Source organism: Macaca mulatta, chromosome 11 (genome assembly GCF_049350105.2).
Source record: "Macaca mulatta isolate MMU2019108-1 chromosome 11, T2T-MMU8v2.0, whole genome shotgun sequence".
Lineage (NCBI taxonomy): Eukaryota > Metazoa > Chordata > Mammalia > Primates > Cercopithecidae > Macaca > Macaca mulatta.
Genome location: NC_133416.1, coordinates 95348308 through 95372622, shown reverse-complemented (window position 1 = coordinate 95372622; position 24315 = coordinate 95348308). Strand labels below are relative to the sequence as shown.

General features: G+C 33.3%; 1 protein-coding gene across 4 annotated transcripts in view; it reads left to right on the top strand.

Annotated features, from left to right (window-relative positions):
• Nucleotides 1-24315, top strand: part of CEP290 (centrosomal protein 290) — a 93865-nt gene that overhangs the window by 16779 nt on the left and 52771 nt on the right. For all 4 annotated transcript variants that reach the window (XR_013400687.1, XM_077953219.1, XM_001101114.5 and 1 more), the window contains 14 exons: nucleotides 203-326; nucleotides 4306-4478; nucleotides 5202-5364; nucleotides 7013-7113; nucleotides 7186-7273; nucleotides 8614-8726; nucleotides 10266-10350; nucleotides 10909-11051; nucleotides 13006-13170; nucleotides 13513-13662; nucleotides 15703-15818; nucleotides 18114-18216; nucleotides 18307-18537; nucleotides 22560-22733. Coding sequence is in view for 3 of the 4 variants with exons in the window: in XM_077953219.1 (XP_077809345.1) it covers nucleotides 203-326; nucleotides 4306-4478; nucleotides 5202-5364; nucleotides 7013-7113; nucleotides 7186-7273; nucleotides 8614-8726; nucleotides 10266-10350; nucleotides 10909-11051; nucleotides 13006-13170; nucleotides 13513-13662; nucleotides 15703-15818; nucleotides 18114-18216; nucleotides 18307-18537; nucleotides 22560-22733 (1929 nt within the window). In the remaining variant the exon portion in view is untranslated. The remainder of the gene's footprint in view (nucleotides 1-202; nucleotides 327-4305; nucleotides 4479-5201; nucleotides 5365-7012; nucleotides 7114-7185; nucleotides 7274-8613; nucleotides 8727-10265; nucleotides 10351-10908; nucleotides 11052-13005; nucleotides 13171-13512; nucleotides 13663-15702; nucleotides 15819-18113; nucleotides 18217-18306; nucleotides 18538-22559; nucleotides 22734-24315) is intronic.

Genomic DNA, 24315 nt, shown 5'->3' with positions numbered 1-24315 from the left:
AGTATTGGAGTAACAGCAGTGTACCTATCATGTGTATCACTGTGTATTACAGTTAAAGTGTACAAAATGGTAAAAGGCATACTTTAACCCACAAGAAAGTATGTTCTACAGTCTTGTTGAAAAAAATCAGACCTACTTTTTTCCTTACCTTTTTAGGTTAATATTCATGAAGGGATATATATTGTTTTAAAATATTTTATAGGGTATACAGGAACGAGACAGTCAAATTAAGATGCTCACAGAACAAGTAGAACAATATACAAAAGAAATGGAAAAGAATACTTTTATTATTGAAGATTTGAAAAATGAGCTTCAAAGAAACAAAGGTATTTTTATAAATATATAAAGCTATTTTATATATCATTTTGTTTTTAAAGTACTTTATATTAAAATAAAATGTCAAGTCAATATTGAGTTTTCTCCATTTGAATTTTATCATATTTTCAAAAAATTGTACGTGATATTATTTTTTATTATACTTATATTACTAGTGCTTACCTTTGTAAATGATGGATGTATTTTCTATTATTTTTCTCCTCTGGTGAAAATTACATTAACTTTTATTACCAGGTCACTGGTATGAGGGAAATGAAAAATTGTGATACAATTATTTTTATTTAATTTTTTATAATTAACAAAGAATGGAGGATAATAAAATTTTGACCAGTGTAGCAGCATTGCTGATAGTTTTCAGAGGTCATTTCACATTAATCTTACTCAAATTAATGTTTCATCATATTCTCCTTACCCTGAGCTATATTACCTAGTTTAACACATCAAATTCTATGAATATAAGTTCTCACAATATCTGTGTTATATTTCTATAGCACTACATACTATAGTTATGCCAGGGCACACTAATGCAAACTGTTCATGGGAAATTCATAGACATGTTTTTTATAATTGCTAAATATATATACACACACACACATATATACACACACGTATATATATGACATGAAGAAGAAATAGTGATTCAGCGCGCGTATGTGTGTATAAGTGTAGTGATGTGGTGTTTGCAGGTATGGTTGTAATTTTGAAAATGAAGCAAAAGCCTTGCTGAGGAGATAATTGAACCAATACTTAAAGGAAGTGAAGGAGTAAAACATACAGATGGCTCTAAGCAGTGAGAATAAGTTCAAAGGCACTAAAGTAGGAGTGTACAAAGCATGTTTGAGAACAACAAAGAAGTCTTTTTGGCTGGAGTAGAGTCAGCAATTGGGGCAGTGATAAGATCAGAGAGGTAAACTGAGGCCATATCATATGGGGCCTTATAGTTCATTGTGCAGGCTTGGCTTTTAAGTGAGAAGGGACAACGTGGAAAGTTTCTGAAGATAAGAATGATATAATTTGACTTAGACTGTGTTTGTAGTAGACTGTAGGAGTGGTAAATAAAAAGCAGGGAGACCTGTTAGAAGACGATTGCAATAATCTGGAGATGGTGGTTTGGGGCATGGTGGTAGCAGTGGAGTTATTGGATGTAGCAATTCTGGATGTATTTTGAAAGTGATAAAAATGGAATTTGCTAACAGATCAGATGTAGGATGTGAGAGAGAGAGAACTCTTGGTCTGAACCAAAAGTTTTGGTCATGGTGGTGGTGTGGGAAGAGCAGGTTGAGAGATAATCAGGTGCTTAATTTTAGATATGTTAGGTTTGAGATGATTATTAGACATTCAAGTGAAGGTGTTAAGTAGGCGCTTGTATATAAAAGTCTAAGGTTTAGGACAGCAGTCTAGGCTAAAGATATGTTTGGTAACTGTCTCCATAAAAGTAATTGAAGTAATGAGGCTGGCTAAGATCACCAAGGAAGTAAATGTAGATTAAGAAGAAAAATCTAAAGAACTTCTACTTTAGCAGCTGGGGAGATAAAAAGGAGCAACCAAAGGAGACTGAAAAGGAAAGCCCAGAGAGCTCGGAGGAAAAGCAGGAGTTTGGAGAGCCCTGAAAACCACATGAGGAATGTAACCAAAGAAGAAGAAACAACTGCTTTCAGAGCTGTGTTCATTGATGCTGATAGGTCAAGATGATCACTAGAAGTTGACTATTGGACTTAGCAATGGTCATTTTTGGTTCAAGAGAAAATGGGTAGAGAGGAAATGTAATAAGGAAATACAGGAACTCTTTCCCAGGACTGTTTCTATAAAGAGAAGGGGAAAACAAGGTAGTAGCTTGAGGGGAAAGAGGGTTTAAGAAAACATTTTTCTCTTTAAGATGGAAGAAATAACTCATGATTTTAGGTTAATAGAAAAGCTCCGTTAAAGAAGAAACATTGATGAATCAATGAAGTGTAGAGAGAGAACTTCTGGAACAATAATATTTTAAGAATGCAATGGGATGAGATCCTAGTGTGCCAGTGAAGAGGTTGGCCTTAACTAGGAACATAGAGTTCATCCATAATTACAGAGAAGAAGGTAGAGTGTATAGATATAAATATAGGTGACTTGGTAGACATCCTGGTAATGGGAATTTGTTGAAGTTCCAAACTGGTTGCTGCTTTTTTCTCAGTGAACAAGGGAGCAAGGTTCTTAGCTGAAGGTGAGGATAGGAGAAGATGTTTCATAAGTTTGAGGAGAAAGAAGAGAAGCGAAAGTATAAAATGGTCATCTGAAAGACTGAAGATGTGGAGAATGTGGTATGACTGTTGAATAGCTTCAAGAGCCCACTATACATATATATGTGTATTTATGTATTTCTATATATGTGTTTATTATATTTGTATCAGAAAACTTTGAAAGTAGTTTAAACTGCTTTAAAAGGATGACTAATAGTATGGATTGTGCATATTCTGGTTACTAGGAGAAAAAGTGGCAATTGATCTCTGCTGTCACATAAGGAAAAGAACTTATCTAATAACACTTTAGTCAGTCCATAGTTATATAATCCCTAAAGCTCACAGAAGGTGTGTGTACTAGACTGTACTCTGTATCTTGAACTTAACTTGTAAAATGCAATGGCTAATGGTATTCTTCCTTCATAAATTAGGATTAGGTTTAGTTATCAGAAACAGAGAGCTGAAGAATAATGGCAAAAGCAAGATAGACATTTATTTCTCATCTACATAATGGCCTAGAATTAAGCATTCCAGGGTGTTGCCTTCATCTGCCCATCCAAAATGGATGCAGTGCAGCTTTATCTCATGTCTGTATCCCAAACAGCAAGAGAGAGGAAGAGGGGACAAGAGTTAACAGCATGTGCTGAAGGATAGGCAGGCAAATACAGTGTTTATTGTATAGGCCATGTGGAAGAATGATAGGAGAGTAGATATGTGGAAGAAAGGGAGAATAGATACTGGGGGACAACTCAGCCTGTGTCACGTTCCACAGCTTAGCTGTTAGCTCCAGACAGCTGGGCTCATTTCGTAAAAACTTTTGTGATCTCACATACTAGTCTTATGCCTAAGTCCAATATTAAATATATAACCTATATATTAGTAAATGCTTATTATGATTGAGTGTGAGAATAATCTGTGTCAATAAATTTTGGAATGATAGCAATCTTAGGTTTTGTTTTTTTAACAATTTAGTAAGATATTACAAGTAGGCATTTAGGAAGTTTTTATCTTAGTTTGGATTGAATTTAGTTGCAAGTGGTGGAAAAATCAAGCATAGTACAATAATTTAAACAAGACAGAAATTTATTTCTCTATAATATAGACAAAGTTGAAGCAACCAGGGCAGGATTTGTGTGACAGATGCACAAATATTCCCTATCAGGGACCCTGTATCTTGTTGCTATGCCTATCTCAACATGTGGTTTCTAATTCATGTGAAGTTGCCACCCTCATATGCATGTGGATTTCAGCTAGTAGGAAGGAGGAAAGATAAAGATTACTCCTTTCTTTTAAAAACATTTTTTTTAAAATTCACGTATGACCTTTGCATTTATATTCCATTACTGACATGACCACACATAGCTGCTTGTATGTCAGTGGAAATTTAGTTCTTTATTTCAAATGGCCATATGTCGAGCTAAAAATCCATAGTTTTAGTACAGTGGACAAAAGGGAGGTTAAATATTAGGAATAGCTAGCAGTCTGTGTCACAATGATCATTCTTTGTAAAGCAGTATTTTGCAACCTTTTAAAATCCATACCCCTTCAGCTAAGAAGATTTTGCTGAACTTTAGTTTTTTAGTTAATTGTATTAGTAAAACCGAAACAAAACTTTCATCTTAGAAATATAAAATGACAAATTTAGAGGAGTTTTTTTTAATGGCATACCACTTTTCTTGCCACCATATTGGAATCACTGATTTGAAGGAATAAGTCGTCAATTCAATTAATGATTTTTGTTTTTACTCTGTAGGTGCTTCAACCCTTTCTCAACAGACTCATTATATGAAAATTCAGTCAACGTTAGACATTTTAAAAGAGAAAACTAAAGAGGCTGAGAGAACAGCTGAACTGGCTGAGGCTGATGCTAGGGAAAAGGATAAAGAATTAGTTGAGACTCTGAAGAGGTTAAAAGATTATGAATCGGTATGTATTTTTATCTTGTCATTCAAGGAGCTTAGAATTATTCTTGCCATTCACAGACTATTCTGTGCTATTTACTGCATACCATTTAAAAAACATTCCATAAATGTCTTTTGATAAAGGTTATCCTCATTAATTTATACTGAACTATTGAAATCTTTGAGCATTTACTTTTTGTCAGGAGAATTGTTTTCAAACCTTTGATCACAAGTGATTTGTCCAAATAATCAGTTTTGATGAGGCAGCAGGATTACATTTTTTTTATTATCTGTGTTCATTGGGCCACCATGTAGATGTGACACCACTGGCCAATTTGACAGAATTTATGACAGGAATATACTGTGTCAATACAACCTGCTCTCCACTTTTTATACTTCTTCATTGGTTACAACTGATTCAAGCAACTAATGACTTACTTATTCTACTGGTATTGCTGATTTGCTTTTACTAATTCTTTTAGTATTTTGGTAAGTGTTTTATATGTAATACATATTCGGAGTCACTTTACCTTTAGGATATTATACTGGAAAGTTTTAGCTGTTACATATTACATCATTATTATTACTGGATTTGGTTTATAGAAGCACAATAAAAGACAGGTATAATGATATAAATTATAGGCATATGTACATTTTCCTTTAGACTTAGTAAAAAAAAAAAAATGAACTTGATAAATTTATTAAAGTAAACCATGTTATATTTTAAATTAGATTGGATATTTTTCAGGGAGTATATGGTTTAGAAGATGCTGTCGTTGAAATAAAGAATTGTAAAAACCAAATTAAAATCAGAGATCGAGAGATCGAAATATTGACAAAGGAAATCAATAAACTTGAATTGAAGATCAATGATTTCCTTGATGAAAATGAGGCACTTAGAGAGCGTGTGGGTAAGCCATCTTTTAAGTTACATAGTTTGCTCAGCCTGATTTACAAGTCTTTTTTTAAAATTTAAATTGTGTTTATTATTATTTATTAAGTAGTTTAATGCTTCTTATCAAATACTTTTTTTTTTTTTTTTGAGACGGAGTCTTGCTCTGTCGCCCAGGCTGGAGTGCAGTGGCCGGATCTCAGCTCACTGCAAGCTCCGCCTCCTGGGTTTACACCATTCTCCTGCCTCAGCCTCCCTAGTAGCTGGGACTACAGGTGCCCGCCACCTCGCCCAGCTAGTTTTTTGTATTTTTTACTAGAGACGGCGTTTCGCCGTGTTAGCCAGGATGGTCTCGATCTCCTGACCTCGTGATCCGCCCATCTCGGCCTCCCAAAGTGCAGGGATTACAGGCTTGAGCCACCGCGCCCGGCCTCAAATACTTTTATAAAATGTTTAATACAAATAAAAGTGGAGCTAACCTGATTGAAGTGGAATCAGATTTTATGGTATTGGAGTGGTGGGTGGGCAGGGCTGGAACATTGCCTTACTCAGTCTAGCATCTCCTCAGTAATAGCTGCTTCTTTAAAAAAATGAAAGTTTATTAATACCACATATCAGAGGTTAACCTTTTTTTTTTCCCAACAAAAGTAGGGTATGTATTACCCACATTTGTTTGCAAAATGCTCTTGTTACAGATGAGATGTTTAAAGCTCTCTGTGTTGTGATTCTCCTGCCTCTGCCTCCTGAGTAGCTGGGATTACAGGCGTGTACCACCACACCTGGCTAATTTTTGTATTTTTAGTAGAGATGGGATTTTACCATGTTGACTAGGCTGGTCTCCATCTCCTGACCTTAAGTGATCCACCCACCTGGGCCTCCCAAAGTGCTGGGATTATAGGCATGAGCCACTGCGCCTGGCCTGTTAAAATCTTTTAAAGATTTTTAAGTACTTGACTTTTATAATTCGGACTGTTTACATTTTACTTTGGTTGAGTATTTTAAGGAGTAATTAGTAATATAGCTTGAGAGTTTATATTTTTATTTTAATAAATAGCTTATTAATAAATAGTTAATATTACTAATTTAAGTGTTATGATAGTGCAGACTAAGTTGCTGCTTTAAAATGAAAATAAATATCTAAATATGGATTTCATTATTGCTAAATTTCATTTAATGCTTTCTTAGTTAAAATGATCATTTGTCAAAACTATTATCTAAAGAAAAGATAAATAGACAAATAAGTATTTTATACAGATATATATGTGTGAAAAGTATCTAACTTGGATCCATAGTTGTGCTAGGACCCCAAGTTAGACTTCTGATCCACTTGGACTATCAGATCACAGCCAAGAATCTGGAAGTTCCTAAAGACGACTTCTGGCTAGTCTAGGTAGCTGTCATGGACATCATATTTTCTATGTTTAAAAAGCTCCAAATCTTTGTTTATAGTTTACATTAGGTTTTTGTTAGGATTTCCATTAATAATTGTGATAAAATTTTAACTCGAGTTACAGTTTAAATATCTGGAAAATTCTTTCACAGAGAGTTACCTCATTCTTCAGTGATATTGGCTAAGTGAATTATAACCAGTTGCCTGATGGTATATGACATTTTTGCAGTTTATTTGAATGCTTTTAAGTTTTTAATTGTATTGCTTTCTATTCTAGGCCTTGAACCAAAGACAATGATTGATTTAACTGAATTTAGAAATAGCAAACGCTTAAAACAGCAGCAGTACAGAGCTGAAAACCAGATTCTTTTGAAAGAGGCAAGTGTGGTAGTCAGTTGATTATTTTCTTGGTTGAACTATAGAGAAATACTAATAATTTATACTTTGCAGATTGAAAGTCTAGAGGAAGAACGACTTGATCTGAAAAAAAAAATTCGTCAAATGGCTCAAGAAAGAGGAAAAAGAAGTGCAACTTCAGGTATACTCAGTTATTCTAAACCTTTAAAAAGAATTATTGGTAAGTGAGTTGTCTGGATATGAAATTATTTATGTTAGCTATTTTTGCTGTTCTATTGTGGGTCTGTTGCAAATTTAATAAATGACAATAACAGCCTGAAGGAGATAAGTGAGTGTCAGTGGGTTCAGTCGTAAATCTGAAATAGGCAAAAATGAACAAAACAAAGTAACAAAAATTAAGCAAACAAGCAGACAAAACAAACCTTAGAATTATGGAATATTTGAAAATTTTATGGTATAGTATTTTAATTTCTAGACAGCACCAATATGTTGTGATTAACAATAATAAAACTTAGTAGTTTTTATGTTAATATGTTACTCAACATTTTGCCTTTCCTTAAGGACTATGCATTGAAAAGCTTTTCTTGTAAATTATTATTATTATTATTATTATTATTATTATTATTATTTGAGATGGAGTCTGTCTTGTTCTGTTGCCCAGGCTGGAGTGCAGTGGTGCGATCTTGCGCATTGCACCCTCTGCCTCCCAGGTTCTAGCGATTCTTGTGCTTCAGCCTCCTGAGTAGTTGAGACTATAGGCGTGAGCCACCATGCCTGGCTTATTTTTGTATTTTTAGTAGAGATGGGGTTTCACCATGTTGGCCAGCTGGTCTCCAACTCCTGACCTCAAGTGATCCATCCACTTTGGCTTCCCAAAGTACTGGAATTATAGGCATGAGCCACCATGGCTGGCCTTAAATTATTCTTTACTAAGTGAAAGTAATGCTTTATTGAATATAAATTAGCATCTTTTTTTGGTTTATTTTACTTGAGCTAAAGAGAACAGTTGGTTAAGTTTTAGAATAGCCATTGCAGTGCTTTTTTGTAAGAAGACCACACAGAAGGAATATCTTTTTCGCTTGCCCCAAATCCCCAAGCACGTATATGAATAATAGCAGAGTGGTTCTTTTTAGCATTATGATTTCTATAATACATCCAAAACTTTCTCAATAAATGAAACTTCATAATTTATTAGTACAATAATCAGTTTACTTATCACTCATCATTTATATTTACTTTATATGTCTTTTAACTGGTGCTTATTAAGTAACGCTTTAATATAGAATAGGCAAAGAATGGTAGAGAAGATGAAATTCAAATTAGGTTCTCACATTATTAATAGTTCATTGAAAGTGAGCTAGATCAGAAGGTTGTATTGGCTATGTAGAATTTTGGAGGGAGTTTGGAAACAATTATTCTTCCTCTGGGTTAAAACTTGATTGTAGGTTTTAATAATTAAAATGTTGGAATAGTAGAAGGGTTATTTTAATGTTTTTAGTTTGTTAATTCTCTTATGTATAGGATTAACCACTGAGGACCTGAACCTAACTGAAAACATTTCTCAAGGAGATAGAATAAGTGAAAGAAAATTGGATTTATTGAGCCTCAAAAATATGAGTGAAGCAAAATCAAAGGTAATAGTAAAGTATTGCAAAGAGAGTACGGGAAAATATTTTTATTGTGCTTTCATTTCTTCCCCCTTTATCTCATTCTTGAACATCTGATCTTATTATTGTTGATAAATAAGTAGAGGGAAATATTTGCTTATTTAAATAACCTGTCGATTCAAAGATTGATTAATGAGACATTATTTACTCTGAATACAGATTAGAAGTTCAGATAAAGTAGAGCTGCTGCATAGGAGATCATCATTCAATACCCCACAGTCAGATCAGAATGAGCCAGAAGAGAATATGACCATAGGATCATTATCAAGAATGTTATCTGAAATTCACCATAGTGTAGAAAGTGGATTGCATCCTTTTGTCCCTTTAACTAGACTTTCTTCATCCATGCAAGTAAAAGATAATTCAACTCCAGAAACCATTACAATAAGAGAGATTTTTAAAGCACCATGTCTGCAGTCTTCAAGAAATCTAGAATTGTTAGTCAGCAACTTTAGTAGGGAAAGCCATGAAGAAATAAATGACGTATGCCATTTTTCTGATGACTGTGTGAAGAAAGAGTCAAGAAGCCATCAAGCACTAGAGAAGACTAGTTTTGTACAAAAAAGCAATTCATCTTTTCACGGCTTATCAACAGCTTCAGACATAATGCAGAAGTTATCACTTAGGCAAAAATCTGCAATATTTTGTCAACAAATTCATGAAAATAGAACAGACATGGATAAATCACAAGTAGCAACATTAGAAGAAGAACAGGTTCATACCCAAATAAAGTACGCTGATATCAATTTGAAAGAAGATGTAGTAAAAAGTGAAGTACCCTTACAGACAGAGATATTGAAAAATAAGCTTGAGGTTAATCTTCCAGACCCTGTGTTTATTACTGCACAATCAAAATTATCTCAGATACATCCTCTTGAAAATCTTATAGAACAGCTACGGAGAGAACTAGTATTTCTTAGATCTCAGGTGAGCCTTTCTCCAACTTATATTTTTGTGGTTGCTCTTTTAAGACATCTTTAAGAAAGTTCTGTAACAATTACAGTTAGAATATTTTTGTTTGCATTTTAACATGAGTTATACACATTTTACTTTTTTAAAATCTAAAATGCAGTACATTGATATGAACTCATTGACTTGTCTAATTTATTAAATTTTTCTTTAGAATGAAATCATAGCACAGGAATTATTGATCAAAGAAGCGCAGAGTAGAAATGCAGAAATAGAACTTGAACGTCATAGAAGCCAGGCAGAACAGGTAGTGTAAAGGCAGAACATTAAAAGAGATGATTGTGGTACTAAAGACAAAAACCATTATATCTTTTTGCCTTTTATCATGAATGTTGGGAGAGGGAGACAGTGGGAGGAAGATCACCATCTGTTTTACTGTTTAGATTTTAGTTTATTTTTATGATTGCTGCTATGTCTTCATAGTCATTTTTTTTTTGTTTTGTTATACTTAATTGATCAAACTTTTAACTTGAAAACTATAGACTATTGTGATATTTTGTTGAAAAAAATCAATTTTGTTGTCTCTGCTTTTTTCAGAATGAATTTCTTTCAAGAGAACTAATTGAAAAAGAAAGAGATTTAGAAAGAAGTAGGACAGTGATAGCCAAATTTCAGAATAAATGTAAGTTACAATTATCTTTTACTTTTCTGTTCTTATTTTTCCTAGACTTAAAATCATGGGCCTAAAAGGACGTTAACACGTTCTCTGTTTTCTAATCTGTTTTACTCCTAATTACATCTGTACTGTATATACTTCAGTCTGTCACTCATCCAGTTGGTTTGCCTTGCTATTTTCATTGTCAGAGAATGTTACTAATATGAATTTTTTGTGAGAATGTATAACTCATTTTTCTTGTGTGTTCTTTAATCTAAATGAAGTTAGAACACCAAATTTAAAGTTCTTTAATATAAAGTATGGTTTAAGTTAAGGCAAAAGTATTCCTGTGATTTATTTCTTCCAGTGATGAGATATGTGTGTATATGCACATGATATAAATAGGTCTGTCATTTAACTCAACTATTCACGTAGGATTTATAGTTGAATTTTCTTGTATGTTTATTTACATTTGCATTTTTCCAATGATTTCTCTGGTATATGTGAAATATTTGTCATCTGTATAGAATAGTGTAAATTGTGAAAAAGATCTGATCATCCAATGAGAAAACTGTATAATTACAGTAAAAGAATTAGTTGAAGAAAATAAGCAACTTGAAGAAGGTATGAAAGAAATATTGCAAGCAATTAAGGAAATGCAGAAAGATCCTGATGTTAATGGAGGAGAAACATCTCTAATTATCCCTAGCCTTGAAAGACTAGTTAATGTAAGTTATTTTTTTTCATGTTAATCTTTTTCCCCTATCACTTTAGAAAGGTTTTCTGCTGTGTACAGATACCGTTTACAAATACAGGATAGAGTATCTGTTATATAAACTTGAATAATATACACATTTTAGATTGTTAATGTTTAAGTATATGTCATTTATGTTATCTGAACATATTTAGCGTACATTATTATATTGTTTCTCAAATTTGTGCTTGATTTCAGTAGGAAAAAAATTATTATTTACTGAGTTGCTTTTTTTTTTTAAAAAAAAATCATGATTAATCAGTAATTGGACACTTTTTATAGCAACACTGTGATTGTTAGCAGAGAATGAGAATGATACTAGTATGTTAAAAATTTCCTGAGGCAAGAAAATAGTTTGATTCCCATTATATCTTTCTCATTCTGACTTTCTCATTCTGATTGGTGATTTCGTTTTGCCTCTGCCATTTTGAATGTCTAAAATGATTCTTTATGCTTTCTTTATGTGAACATCTTTTGTCTGTGATGATGCCCACTACTGATACTGTGTCCCAGATCAAACTTAATTTTCTAAGGGCAGCTCTACTTAGGAACCAAATGAAAACAGAGTGAATGGTCCAAGAAAGCCTAACTTCTGTTTATGCTGACAATCTCTGGGCCTTCCTGGAGCCACTGTTTCCATAGACTTCATTTACTTTTATCCTGGACTGTCATTGTTTTTTCAGATTTATAGGCCCAGTCTGAAATTCACAAATCACCTAACAATCCTTCTCTAAGAAATCTTCAGAATCCATGACAATTTAGACCAGATAATTCTGGATTATGCACTTTAGTTCACTCCTTGTTACTACAAGGTATTTTTCAGTGCCCCCAACAGCTATCTAACTCATTCTCATTTTACCAAAGTCCATGTAGACAAGGCACTATTCCTCAATGAGACAACTAACTAGACCACCTTGTTGTCCGTCAGAGTACCTTCCTCTACCTACTTTTATCTTCATGATACCCTCTTTGAATTAGTATAAGTTGTTACTCTGCATGACCTGCTCTAATCTCCTTCAGGGGAAGGCTTTTATAAATCTACTACCTAGAGTTAAACCCCGGATCACCTTCCTGAGTAGGAGATTGCATTTGGTTCTATTCATTTTACCTTATTTGGCTTCTACCTTCATTTTTTAAGACTTACTTTGCCTTTAACAGTTTTTTCCATACAGTTTGTCTAAAGTCCAAATATATTTATATGTATATATTATGTAGATGTGTGCATTGTGTGTATATACTTATGTATGCCACTGTTGGAGATTTTGGGCCGGTGATGCCACTCTGATAATATTTTAATATTTGACATATTATTTTCGCTTATTCATTATTCTTAGATAATGCCATATTATGATACCTTGCCTTTATTTTTATTTGTGCTTCAACTGTGTGAAGAGGAAGCACTGAAAAATTCACTTAATTGAATGTTGTATTGATCAATTTTTCAATATGATATTGTATTCCATTCCTTTGCGCATGCTTTGAATGCAGATCCTATATAATTTCAGAGAAAAATACCTCATTTTGACTGTACAAAAACCCTGTATAGTGAGCAGAGCTAACATTATTTTCCCCTTTTTAGAGACAAGAAAACTAAGGTATAGAGAATTTAAGTCACTTTCCCAGCTAGCGACTGATTAAAATTTGAACCCTGGTCATCTTATTCCTGTCTGGTTGTTTTTCTAGTCTACCAGTCTGTTAAGATTAGCTAGATGTTTTTTAATTGTTTTAATGAAGTAATTACTATGTTTGGTAATGTAAATGAAAGTTTTATAGATTCATAAATAAGAATTTGAATTGGCATACTTTATTATCATGCTTGGCAGTGAAAATAGGAAAATGCTTAAATGTCCATTTTATTTAAAGACAGTTTTTTACCACGATTTCACTGTTTTTCTCCATATTTCTAATATATAATATAAATTTACTAGGCTATAGAATCAAAGAATGCAGAAGGAATCTTTGATGCCAGTCTGCATTTGAAAGCCCAAGTTGATCAGCTTACCGGAAGAAATGAAGAATTAAGACAGGAGCTCAGGGAATCTCGGAAAGAGGCTATAAATTATTCACAGCAGTTGGCAAAGGCTAATTTAAAGGTGATAATTTTATTAAATAGAAGAAAATGCTAAACATAAGAATGTAGATTTAATAGGAAACTTAATTTTTTAAAAAGAATCCTTATGAGAAAATGCTCGTTGAATTAATTCTTTTGATATTAAGAAACTGGATTTCTCTTATAAAATTAAGTGGAAAATATGTACCTTATAATATTAAAAAGAATACAAAAATTCTAAATCTTATACCTGGGCATTTCTAAGCAGAAACTAAAGTATGGTTTAAGTAAAATTCCTGGCAGAGCATTCACGTATCTGTTAATTTGTCTTTCTTTGGGTGTAAGAGATGTTATTCTCATTGCTGGATTTTTTTTTTTCCTCCAGATAGACCATCTTGAAAAAGAAACTAGTCTTTTACGACAATCAGAAGGATCAAATGTTGTTTTTAAAGGAATTGACTTACCTGATGGGATAGCACCATCTAGTGCCAGTATCATTAATTCTCAGAATGAATATTTAATACATTTGTTACAGGTATTAAAAATTTTGTTGCAGGTATTGAAAATTTTACATGCGAATAACAAAAATCATTGGTAGTATGTTTGTGTTATTACTTTCATTTTACTTTATTTTAATTTTTCCATCACCAAAGCATGCAGATAGTACTTTTCTTAATATTTAGTCTTCATATATTCCTTTGAGTTCTCAAAATAGTAACAGTGAAATATATTTTGTATGAATTTTGATGTTAGATGGAATATTATACATAAAAGCAATTTGTACCATTCATTCCATTCATCTGCATGAGCAGCATGTTCACACATTTTGTTCACATGCCTGTCGTTCATGTGAAATACATGATTCACAAGCAGAACAACGAGCAGCTACTATAAAGCAGTGTTATGTAAATGAGCACTTTTATTTATTGCTGGGTGGAAAACAAAAGAATAAAGTCTGTGAAAGCTTTTTAGTGTCATGATAGAATTATTCCCCTTTTCGCATTCACAAGTAAAAACTTTTTTTTTTTTTTTCTTTTGAGACAGTCTCACTCTGTCACCGAGGCTGGAGTGCAGTTGCGCTACCTTAGCTCACTGCAACCTCCACCTCCTGAGTTTAAGTGATTCACATACCTCAGCCTCCTGAGTAGCTGGGACTACAGGCGTGCATCCCTGGCTAATTTTTGTATTTTTTTTAGTAGAAATGGTGTGTCGTCATGTTGACCAGGCTGGTCTCAAACTCCTGGTCTCAAGTGATTCGCCTACCTTGGCCTCCCAAAGTGCTAGGATTGCAGACGTGAGCCACTGCACCCGGCCACAAGTAAAAACTTATAAACCAAATTATTATTTATCTTTGTCTTCTCTTTATCCAATAAAGTGTTAGTTAATCTACCTCTAAAGAGGAAAGGGTACTGTACTATACTACTTGCCCTGGGTTTCTCAGTTTTGCTGTCTATATAATGGTTTTTTTGAATGTCCTAATGACAGATCTTTTTTATTATTTTATTTGAAGTTTGACTATAACATCACACACATTATAAATATAATTACAAATATATGTTCAGAATCAATGAAAATATGTTTTTGATTATAAATGCCACTATTTCTCTCTGCTGGGTGATCTATTTTTGAGTATACTTGAGTTATAATTATTAAGTACTCATTTTTATTTTGGAAATTACAGTAATTCATCTTTTTCTCAATATTGGGATTTTTATGTTATCTAAGTCAGGTAAGGACAGCTTTAACTACTTATTAGAATATTGCTTTATAATATATGTTATGTTATTATTTTTAAATGTATAATTTTAGCGTTATTATTTCTCTTACTTACCTGAGGTATAGGGACACTACCAGCAAATAGTGGTAGTATGGCATTGTCGTATTTTTTGAGATAAAATTCATATTTTTTCATCTTTATGTAAGAAATATATCAGAAGTTTGTAGTAGATTAGAGAGTACCAACTGGGAGTCTGAAAACCTGTTCAAAGTGGCAAAAGAGGTACTTGGACTCTCAATCCTAAGGCTGTATAGAGCTATAAGCATGGCAAGACCTTTGGAGTCAGACAGACCCGACCTCAAATGTTGGATCCGTATATATGGAAAGCACCAGACAACAAGCCTAGCATATGTATTTGGTAAAAATGATTGCCAAGTGTAGTGTTAATGAGTTTTTGGATATTGAGTATGTTATTTAATTTTCAATTTCATCTTTAAAATGAAATAATTGGAAAGGATAATTTGAGTGACAGTATGAAACTGTATGTTCACAAGAGGGCATGTGACCAAGTGACTAGAGGTGAGTTTGTAACTATTCTATCTAATAAAACATTGTGATCTGGTTATTTGTGTGCTAACTGTAACTATCACATATGGTAAAAATAACTTTACCTGTTGTGTGGTACTCTTTTTTTTATGCCTTAAACTAAAATGTTCATAATATCATGGAAAAATGATCTGTGTTTCTTATGGATTTGGTGACTTTTAACTTTTCTATAATGTTGTCAGAATATGAATTTATACTTTCAAATTCAACATTCTATTTCTTTTGCATTCTTATTTCTAAACCACTTTTTAGGAACTAGAAAATAAAGAAAAAAAGTTAAAGAATTTAGAGGATTCTCTTGAAGATTATAACAGAAAATTTGCTGTAATTCGTCATCAACAAAGTTTGTTGTATAAAGAATACCTAAGGTATAGGTATTAGCAAAACTTTATAAATACAATTGCAGTATATTCTTGTTAATTGTGAAAATAACATAAGAATAATTGATGTTTTGTTCTTTCCTTCTTCTTCTTCCTTTGCAATTGTATTTTTTTACTCTAGTAACTACTGTTAAGAGCTTATAAACTGAGTTATCTAGAAAAGGCTAATTTATAAAGGCAGAAAGCAGCATAGAGGTTACCAGGGCTGGGGAGAAGGGAAGAGGAGTTGTTTAATGGGTAGAGTTTTATTTGGGATGATGAAAATGTTCTGGAACTGGATAGCGATGATGATTACACAACACAGTGAATGCACTGATGTGACTGAATTGTACACTTAAAAATGGCTACAATAGTAAGTTTTACGTTTCATGTATGTATTTACCACAATAAAAAAGTTATTTAAAAATTTGAGAAAAAAAAAAAAAAAGAACTTGTTTATGGAGACAGTGTAGCTTAATGATTACATTAAGCCTGGGATTATCCTGCCTGAGTTTGAATCATTTAACATTTGCTTTTTGTAAGAGCTTGAGCAAGTCATCTTACCTATCTGTGTCTCAGTTTCCTTATTTGTAAGTTTCTTTGTAAGTAATACCATTTTCACAGGATTATTGTAAAACGTAAGTGAGTTATTAGATGAAAATGCTTAGGCTAGTATGTGGCACATATGAACAGTTTGTAAATGTCAGCTGTTGTTAGCATCATTCATCATCATCACCATCATCATTGTTCACATATGTCTATAGGGAACTAACATATTTCTCCTTATTTCTGTCATCTCATCTAAATCAATAGAATGATTTCCTTAATAGGAAATAGAATACCTAATCAAAGGTGATTTAAACACTAAGAATAATTATTATCTGACTAACCAGAACCACAAAAGTAGTTATAGGGTAGGTCATATTGGAAGGTTGTTGTTAACACCTATGATAGTTGTAAAATAGCTGCATGAATTCAAGAAAGATGAAACTGTGCCCATTGAAGAAGAGGAGCATTTTTTTCTACATAGCTTTTAATTTTAAATAAACATTTTTTATGGTGATATCTGGCAGACATTGACTCCGATCTCATTTGCTAGAATTGGGTCACATGTCCAAGTCTGAACAATCATTCAGTTGCAAAGAAAATGATACCACTGTACTGGGTTTATGCGAAGAACGTTGCAGATGTTTGTGGAATGCTCATGCGTAGATAACAGTGTCTTACACAACTTAAAAAAAATAATTTATATATAAATATGTTTTAAATTACTTTTTAAATTCACAAGTAAGAATTTATGGCATACAACATGGTGTTCTATATATGTATATACTGTGGAATGGCTAAATCAAGCTACTTAACCATATGTATTACCTCACATACTTTTTTTTTTTTTTTCCTTGAGACAGAGTCTTGCTCTTTCACCCAGGCTGGAGTGCAGTGGTGCTATCTTGGCTCACTGCAACCTCTGCCTCCCTGGTCCAAGTTATTTTCTTGCCTCAGCCTCCCAAGTAGCCGAGATTACAGACATGTGCCACCATGCCTGGCTAATTATTGTATTTTTGGTAAAGACAGAATTTTGCCATATTGGCCGTGCTAGTCTCAAAATTCCTAGTCTCAAGCAATCTGCCCACCTTGGCCTCCCAAAGTTCTGGGATTACAGCATACTTTTTTTTTTTTTTTTTGTAGTAAGAACACTTAAAATCTACTCTCTTAGCAATTTTAAAGTATATAATATACTGTTATTAACTTTTTTTTTCTTTTTTTTTCTGTTATTAACTTTAGTCACTATTATGTATGGATCTCTTGAACTATTCCTCTTAACTCCAATTTTGTGTCCTTTACACATCTTCTTTTAAGTCTAATAATTTCTGATGTGTTTGTATTCAAATTATTTTGTAAGCGTTTAACACCCAAATTTGAGAGTGGGGTCAGAATGTTGGAATTTGATTTCTAGAGTTAGTATGAGGTATTATTTTCCTACTTTTCTTCTGTCTTCAATAAAATGTTTATAAGATTCAGCTTCAATTATAATTATATCACCACCCATTAAGTGGTGAATCAAGGAAGAATGAAAATAATTTGATAACTTTGTTGCCTTGCGTTTATTTAAAATATTTTTAAATCTAGGCTAAAACCTTTTTAAATGAAATTTTAACTTCTTGTGTTTTCAGATACTGAATAGCTATGATACCTCTTGTGTTGAGAAAACTTTAAATTTGCATAATCTGAAGTTATCTTTTCTTGTAGTCAAACCTTTTATTAGGTTTACACTATTGTCTTTTGGTTTTGTTTTGTTTTTAGTGAAAAGGACACCTGGAAAACAGAATCTAAAACAATAAAAGAGGAAAAGAGAAAACTTGAAGATCAAATTCAACAAGATGCTATAAAAGTAAAAGAATATAATGTAAGTAAAACATTTTTAACATTAATATGCAATATTATACAAACTAGGATAGCTAGATTCAACAAGTAATATGGATGTGTCTTTGTGCAGAATTTGCTCAATGCTCTTCAGATGGATTCAGATGAAATGAAAAAAATACTTGCAGAAAACAGTAGGAAAATTACTGTTTTGCAAGTGAATGAAAAATCACTTATAAGGCAATATACAATCTTAGTAGAACTGGAGCGACAACTTAGAAAAGAAAATGAGAAACAAAAGAATGAATTGTTGTCAATGGAGGCTGAAGTTTGTGAAAAACTTGGATGTTTGCAAAGATTTAAGGTACATCTGATTCTTATTTTGCTTTTTCTGACTATAAAAAATTTCAAGTATGCAGAAGATAGGATGGTATCAATAAGGCTCATCACCTGAATTAATCGTTAACATTTATTAACATTTTGCCATAATTGCGTCTTTTGATTTTTGTAGGAATGTTTGAATTGTAGACTTTCCTCCCCTAAATATTTAATGTACCCTTTTGAAAAAGCCTTTTTTCTTTAAATAACCACAGTAATTTTATTATACCTAACACAATGACAATAATTCTCTAATATCGCCTAAAACCCTGATTATAGTCACATTTGTTACATTTTTTGATCAAGGAATAAACATTTGGATGTTACATCTCATGAATCTTTTTAATATAGAATATTCTTGCTTTTCTTTTTCTCCAAAAAATGTTTGAAGATGTATCTGACTTTTTGTATGTGTGTGTCATTTTACTTGTTCCTCTGTCCCTTGTATTACTAAAAGTTAGGTCGGAACCCTTAGTTAGCTTCAGGTTTAAACATTTTTGGCAAGAGTACTTCATAAGTAATTCTCTATACTTTATACTGCATCACTTCAAGAGTATCTGGTTGTTCCATGTTTTGTAATTGATTATTGTGTTACAGAAAAAACAAGCAGACCAGCTGTGGTGGCTCATGCCTGTAATTCCAACACTTTGGAAGGCCCAGGCAGGAAAATTGCCTGAGGCCAGACCGGCCTACGCAATGCAGTGAGACCCCGTCTCTACAAAAAATGTGTTTTTTAGTTGTTTTTTTTTTTAAATTAGCTGGGTGTAGTGGCACATGCTTGTAATCCCAGCTACCTGGGACATTGAGGTGGGAGGACCGCTTGAGCCCAGGAAGTTGGGGGCTGCAGTGAGCCGTGATCATGTGCCACTGATCTGTAGCCTGTGTGCCTATATAACAGAGCTAGTCTCTCTCTTAAGAGAAAAAAAAAAAAAAAAAGAAGGAGAAGAAGTAAAGATAACCATATACCTCCATTATTAAGCAATTTAGTTAACTGGTGATATTTTGGTACCATACAAATAACAAATTATTCGTCAGTCCTAATGATTTTAGCATCCTCTGATGATTGTTGCCTAACTCAATTATGAGGAGTTGCAAACATCATAATTTTCTAGTTATATTATGCGCTTGCATTTATTAACAGACACGCTTTTGTAAAATAAATAGCGTTTCCCCATTAGCCCAGGCTATTTGTTTATCTTGACGTATAGCTCCTACTACAAAGGCAAGCTAAATGCTTTTCTCTTTAATGACCAGTTTTCAGAATACGCACTTGGTGTATTCTGTGCTCCCTGTTTTTTTTTTTTTTCTCATCTCCGCTTTCTCTTTTTTAAGTATCATATTAGACTCACAGACTTTTAAATATTCCGTGTGTTTTAGTTGGAGTCATATTCTTTTGTCTCAACTTTAGCCAAAGAGAGTCCTTTAAAGTTGACTCATATTGTTTTGACAAAAATTCATTAATCTTTTGAATGAAGCCTCAAAGCTTGACTTGTTTTCTAGCATAAGATGTCTTAGACTTACCTACATACTTCATGCTCATACTTGGAATAAACCATTTCTTTAAAGAGCCCAGGTTCCTTTTAGCGGGGAAGGCATTGAGATACCAAAAACTGGCCACTGGGCATCATTGCTCTCAGAGTATCATTGCTGCTAGTCTCTCAGTAGACAAGTTAGAAAAATATGTATATATTTAAACTATAAGTTCATATTGTTATTTCCAGTTTAATTATAACATTATGGGGTAAGTAAATAGTATGTGGTTTTTACTAAACTTCTTTGATTTTGCACTTGTATGTTTTTTTCTTACATAGAAAATATTATTAACATTAAAATATTTGTTTTATCCCACAATATACATACAATATTTTGAAAAATGATACTTGAATTGATATTAATAGTAACAACAACAGCAATGCTGCCAAACATAGTTTAAAATTTTATTTCAGGTCTTATTTTCTTCAGAATCTATCTTGCTGAGGATGTATAGGCAAAGTAATATATTCTACGCTTACTTGAAATAATTGTCTTCATGCAGTTATGTTATACATTTGATATATAGTTAGGCTCATTTGTTTTTCTTTTTTTTAATTTTAGGGATTTTTTCCCTTTTTATTGAATTTTAATATTTAGAATATTTATATATGCAAATATTTAGTCAGAGAAATCTTAATTCTGGTCTTATGCGTTTCATATTATTCTGCTCTACCCTCTGTAGGTAACTTATTATCTTTCTTATGTTTCTTTTTTGGAAACATAAACAAAGACAAGACAGGTTACATGACATGTATACTCTTCTGCACCTAGTTTTATACCTTACCTTGTAGTTTATTTTTAAGCATGTAAATGTTCAATGTACATGACTAAATTTAGACAGGATTGTAGGAACACAGAAATCAAAGTGAAATTAAAATGGGCTTGGGTTCTTGACTCTCCACTTTAAAGGTTGCAATGGGTGATGTCATGCTAATAAACCTATTTTCAGCTTGATCTTAAAGCTTAATACTGAGCATCAAGAAATTCTTTAATAAACGTAAGTGATTTGTATTCAGACGTGTAATAAGGAAATGTTTGTTTTCTTTTTTTTTTTTTTTTTTTTTTTTTTTTTTTTGAGACGGAGTCTCGCTCTGTCGCCCAGGCTGGAGTGCAGTGGCCGGATCTCAGCTCACTGCAAGCTCCGCCTCCCGGGTTTACGCCATTCTCCTGCCTCAGCCTCCCGAGTAGCTGGGACTATAGGTGCTCACCACCTCGCCCGGCTAGGTTTTTGTATTTTTTTAGTAGAGACGGGGTTTCACCGTGTTAGCCAGGATGGTCTCGATCTCCTGACCTCGTGATCTGCCCGTCTCGGCCTCCCAAAGTGCTGGGATTACAGGCTTGAGCCACCGCGCCCGGCCTGTTTTCTTATTTTCGTGTTAGATTTTTTTAGAATCTACTTTTCTTAGAGTTTTACGAATACAGTTAGTGTTTGAGATAGAAAGAGAAAAGAATTACAGTTTTCTTCCTCTTCTACCTGCTCATGAACTTGATTTTTTTCTCCCAACAATTGAAAAGCCAAGAAAAAGGGAGATTCTTAAGAGATGGGAAATAGAATCTCATCTACCCCTGTTTCCCCCAGAACAGTGAAACTGAATATCAGGGGTAAGGTAGAATAGTATATACTTAACTTAGATGGAGAAGAAAGGCTGCCAAAATGAGATCTGAAGCACTATTACAAATATTTCCATCATTACTGTACTTCAGAATGAATTATAACCATAATTTTTTTTTACTTCCTCATTCATAAATTTAATTATTCCTTATACCACTTCTCAGCTTTCTTCACTCTTTATTGTACTTTTCTATGTAATGTTTGCCTATTATAGAGCAACTTAAGAGAACTGTAAGACTGGACATTTCATTTTGGTGTTGATAATAGAATATCTTTTAATAGTTCTGTAGTTGATGAGTAGAACCATGAACCAAGTAACTTAAAGTCCTTGATGTTATTTATTACAGAGAACTATAATAGAAGTTCTCCCTCTAATGTTTCCATCATGTGATCATGTGTACAAAAAGTTTTATTTGGTTATTAAAGCTAGTACGTTTAGCTTACAGTAAGCATAAATAGCTAAGTTGTAAAAGTTACCTATGGTAATGCTAATTTTCCCATTTATCTATTAAAAGGCAGGTTATTTTCTGATCTCAAGAAATTTAGAAGAGCCATCCAAAGATATATTCTGAGATATATATTGCTGCTGTTTGTTATGTTTTCTCAAATTAATTTAATTTAATTTTACTATGACAGGAGTTATGAAAGTATTTTATTTTTATTATGATTAAGATTTTCAAAGTAGCATACTATATGAAAGAAATTAATGTTATTGCATATTTTTCTGACATGGGAAATCATATATTTTAAAAATGGCTTTAAATTCTGTTTTGCTTTCAGTTGTATTATCTTTCTCAAAAGTGGCTAGTGCTTGACCAGAAAAAAAGACACCAGCATAACTCAGTATATCTTTATTTACATAGGAAATGGCCATTTTCAAGATTGCAGCTCTCCAAAAAGTTGTAGATAATAGTGTCTGTTTGTCTGAACTAGAACTGGCTAATAAACAGTACAATGAACTGACTTCTAAGTACAGGGACATCTTGCAAAAAGATAATATGCTCGTTCAAAGAACAAGTAACTTGGAACACCTGGAAGTAAGTTTGTGTGACTCTTGAACCTTGTGATATTAGCCATTTTTCATCAATGTCTTTGTGTTTGGGGGGATTTGGCAGATTTTAATTAAAGTTTGACTGCATTTATATGAATTTAACAGAGATATAATCCATGTTATTCATTCAGTTTAGTTATAAATATTTTGTTCCCAAGTATCAACACACACAACATATTATCTATTTATAGTGGCAGAATGACTTCCGAATGATTATCTAGATCATTCTCCTTAGGTCACTTGCATGATTTAGCTGAATCAAACCTCTTTCAACCAGACATCTAAGAGAAAAAGGATCATGAAACCGGTAGAATATTGTAATCAAAAGAGGGAAGCACCCATTAAGTGCCCATCCCTTTCTCTTACCCCTGTACGCAGAGCAAACTATTTTTCCGTGGTCCCTGGCTTTTGTTCCTTGGAATGAATGTAGACAACAGTGACTGAAATATTAAGGGCTCTTCCTGGACCATGGATGCACTCTGTAAATTCTCATCACTTTTTGTTGTAGAAATACAAAAACCTAGAGTAGAATATCATAAGTTATAATCTGTGAATATGGACCAGACCCTTTACAGTTCTCTTACAGCCACTTGGGCTCCATACCTCTTACTGAGGACAGAACAAGCTCCTGATTTGTTCGTCTTCCTCATCAGAAATAGAGGCTTCTGGATTTTGGATAATTCTTATCTAAAATCCTCTCACAGGAGTAGCATAAAATCTAATTCTATTAGCTCAAAAGCTTTTGCTGGCTCAGAGAGACACATTCAGTAAATGAAAACGTTGTTCTGAGTAGCTTTCAGGACTCCTACTAAATTATGAGTCATGTTTATCAATATTATTTAGAAGTAATCATAATCAGTTTCCTTTCTGCTGCTTTTGCCAAAGAGAGGTGATTATGTTACTTTTTGTAGAAAATTATGCCTATTTAGGTGTGGTGGTAATTTATGTTTTTCCATTCTCCATGTCCTCTGTTCTATCCTCTCCAGCATGAGAAAGTCCTAAGCAAGAGAGGTCTTGTAGATAATGTATCAATGAGTGATTTTTAACATTATCATTTTCCCAAAGAATATTTTTCATCTTTCCTCAAGATTTTTTTTTTTTTTTTTTTTAAGATGGAGTTTCACTCTGTCACCCAGGCTGAGTGCAGTAGCCTGATCTCGGCTTACTGCATCCTCTGCCTCCCAGATTCAAGCAGTTCTCCTGCCTCAGCCTCCGAGTAGCTGGGATTACAGGCGTGCCCCACCATGCCCAGCTAATTTTTGTATTTTTAGTAGAAACGGGGTTTCGCCACATGTTGACCAGGATGGTCTAGAACTCCTGACCTCAGGTGATCTGCCCACCTTGGCCTCCCAAAGTGCTGGGTTTACAGATGTGAGCCACCGCGCCTGGCCCCAGCTATAATTCTGAATATCTCATACCTATCCCTATTGGTGGTGTCTTAGTTTTATTTTTTATTATCTTTATTGTGGTAGCCATTATTCATGTCTCTATCTCCAGTCTTATATCCTCCTTACTGCCACAAGAATGGTCATTCTAGACTTGAATCCTACCCTGTGACTCCCATTTGA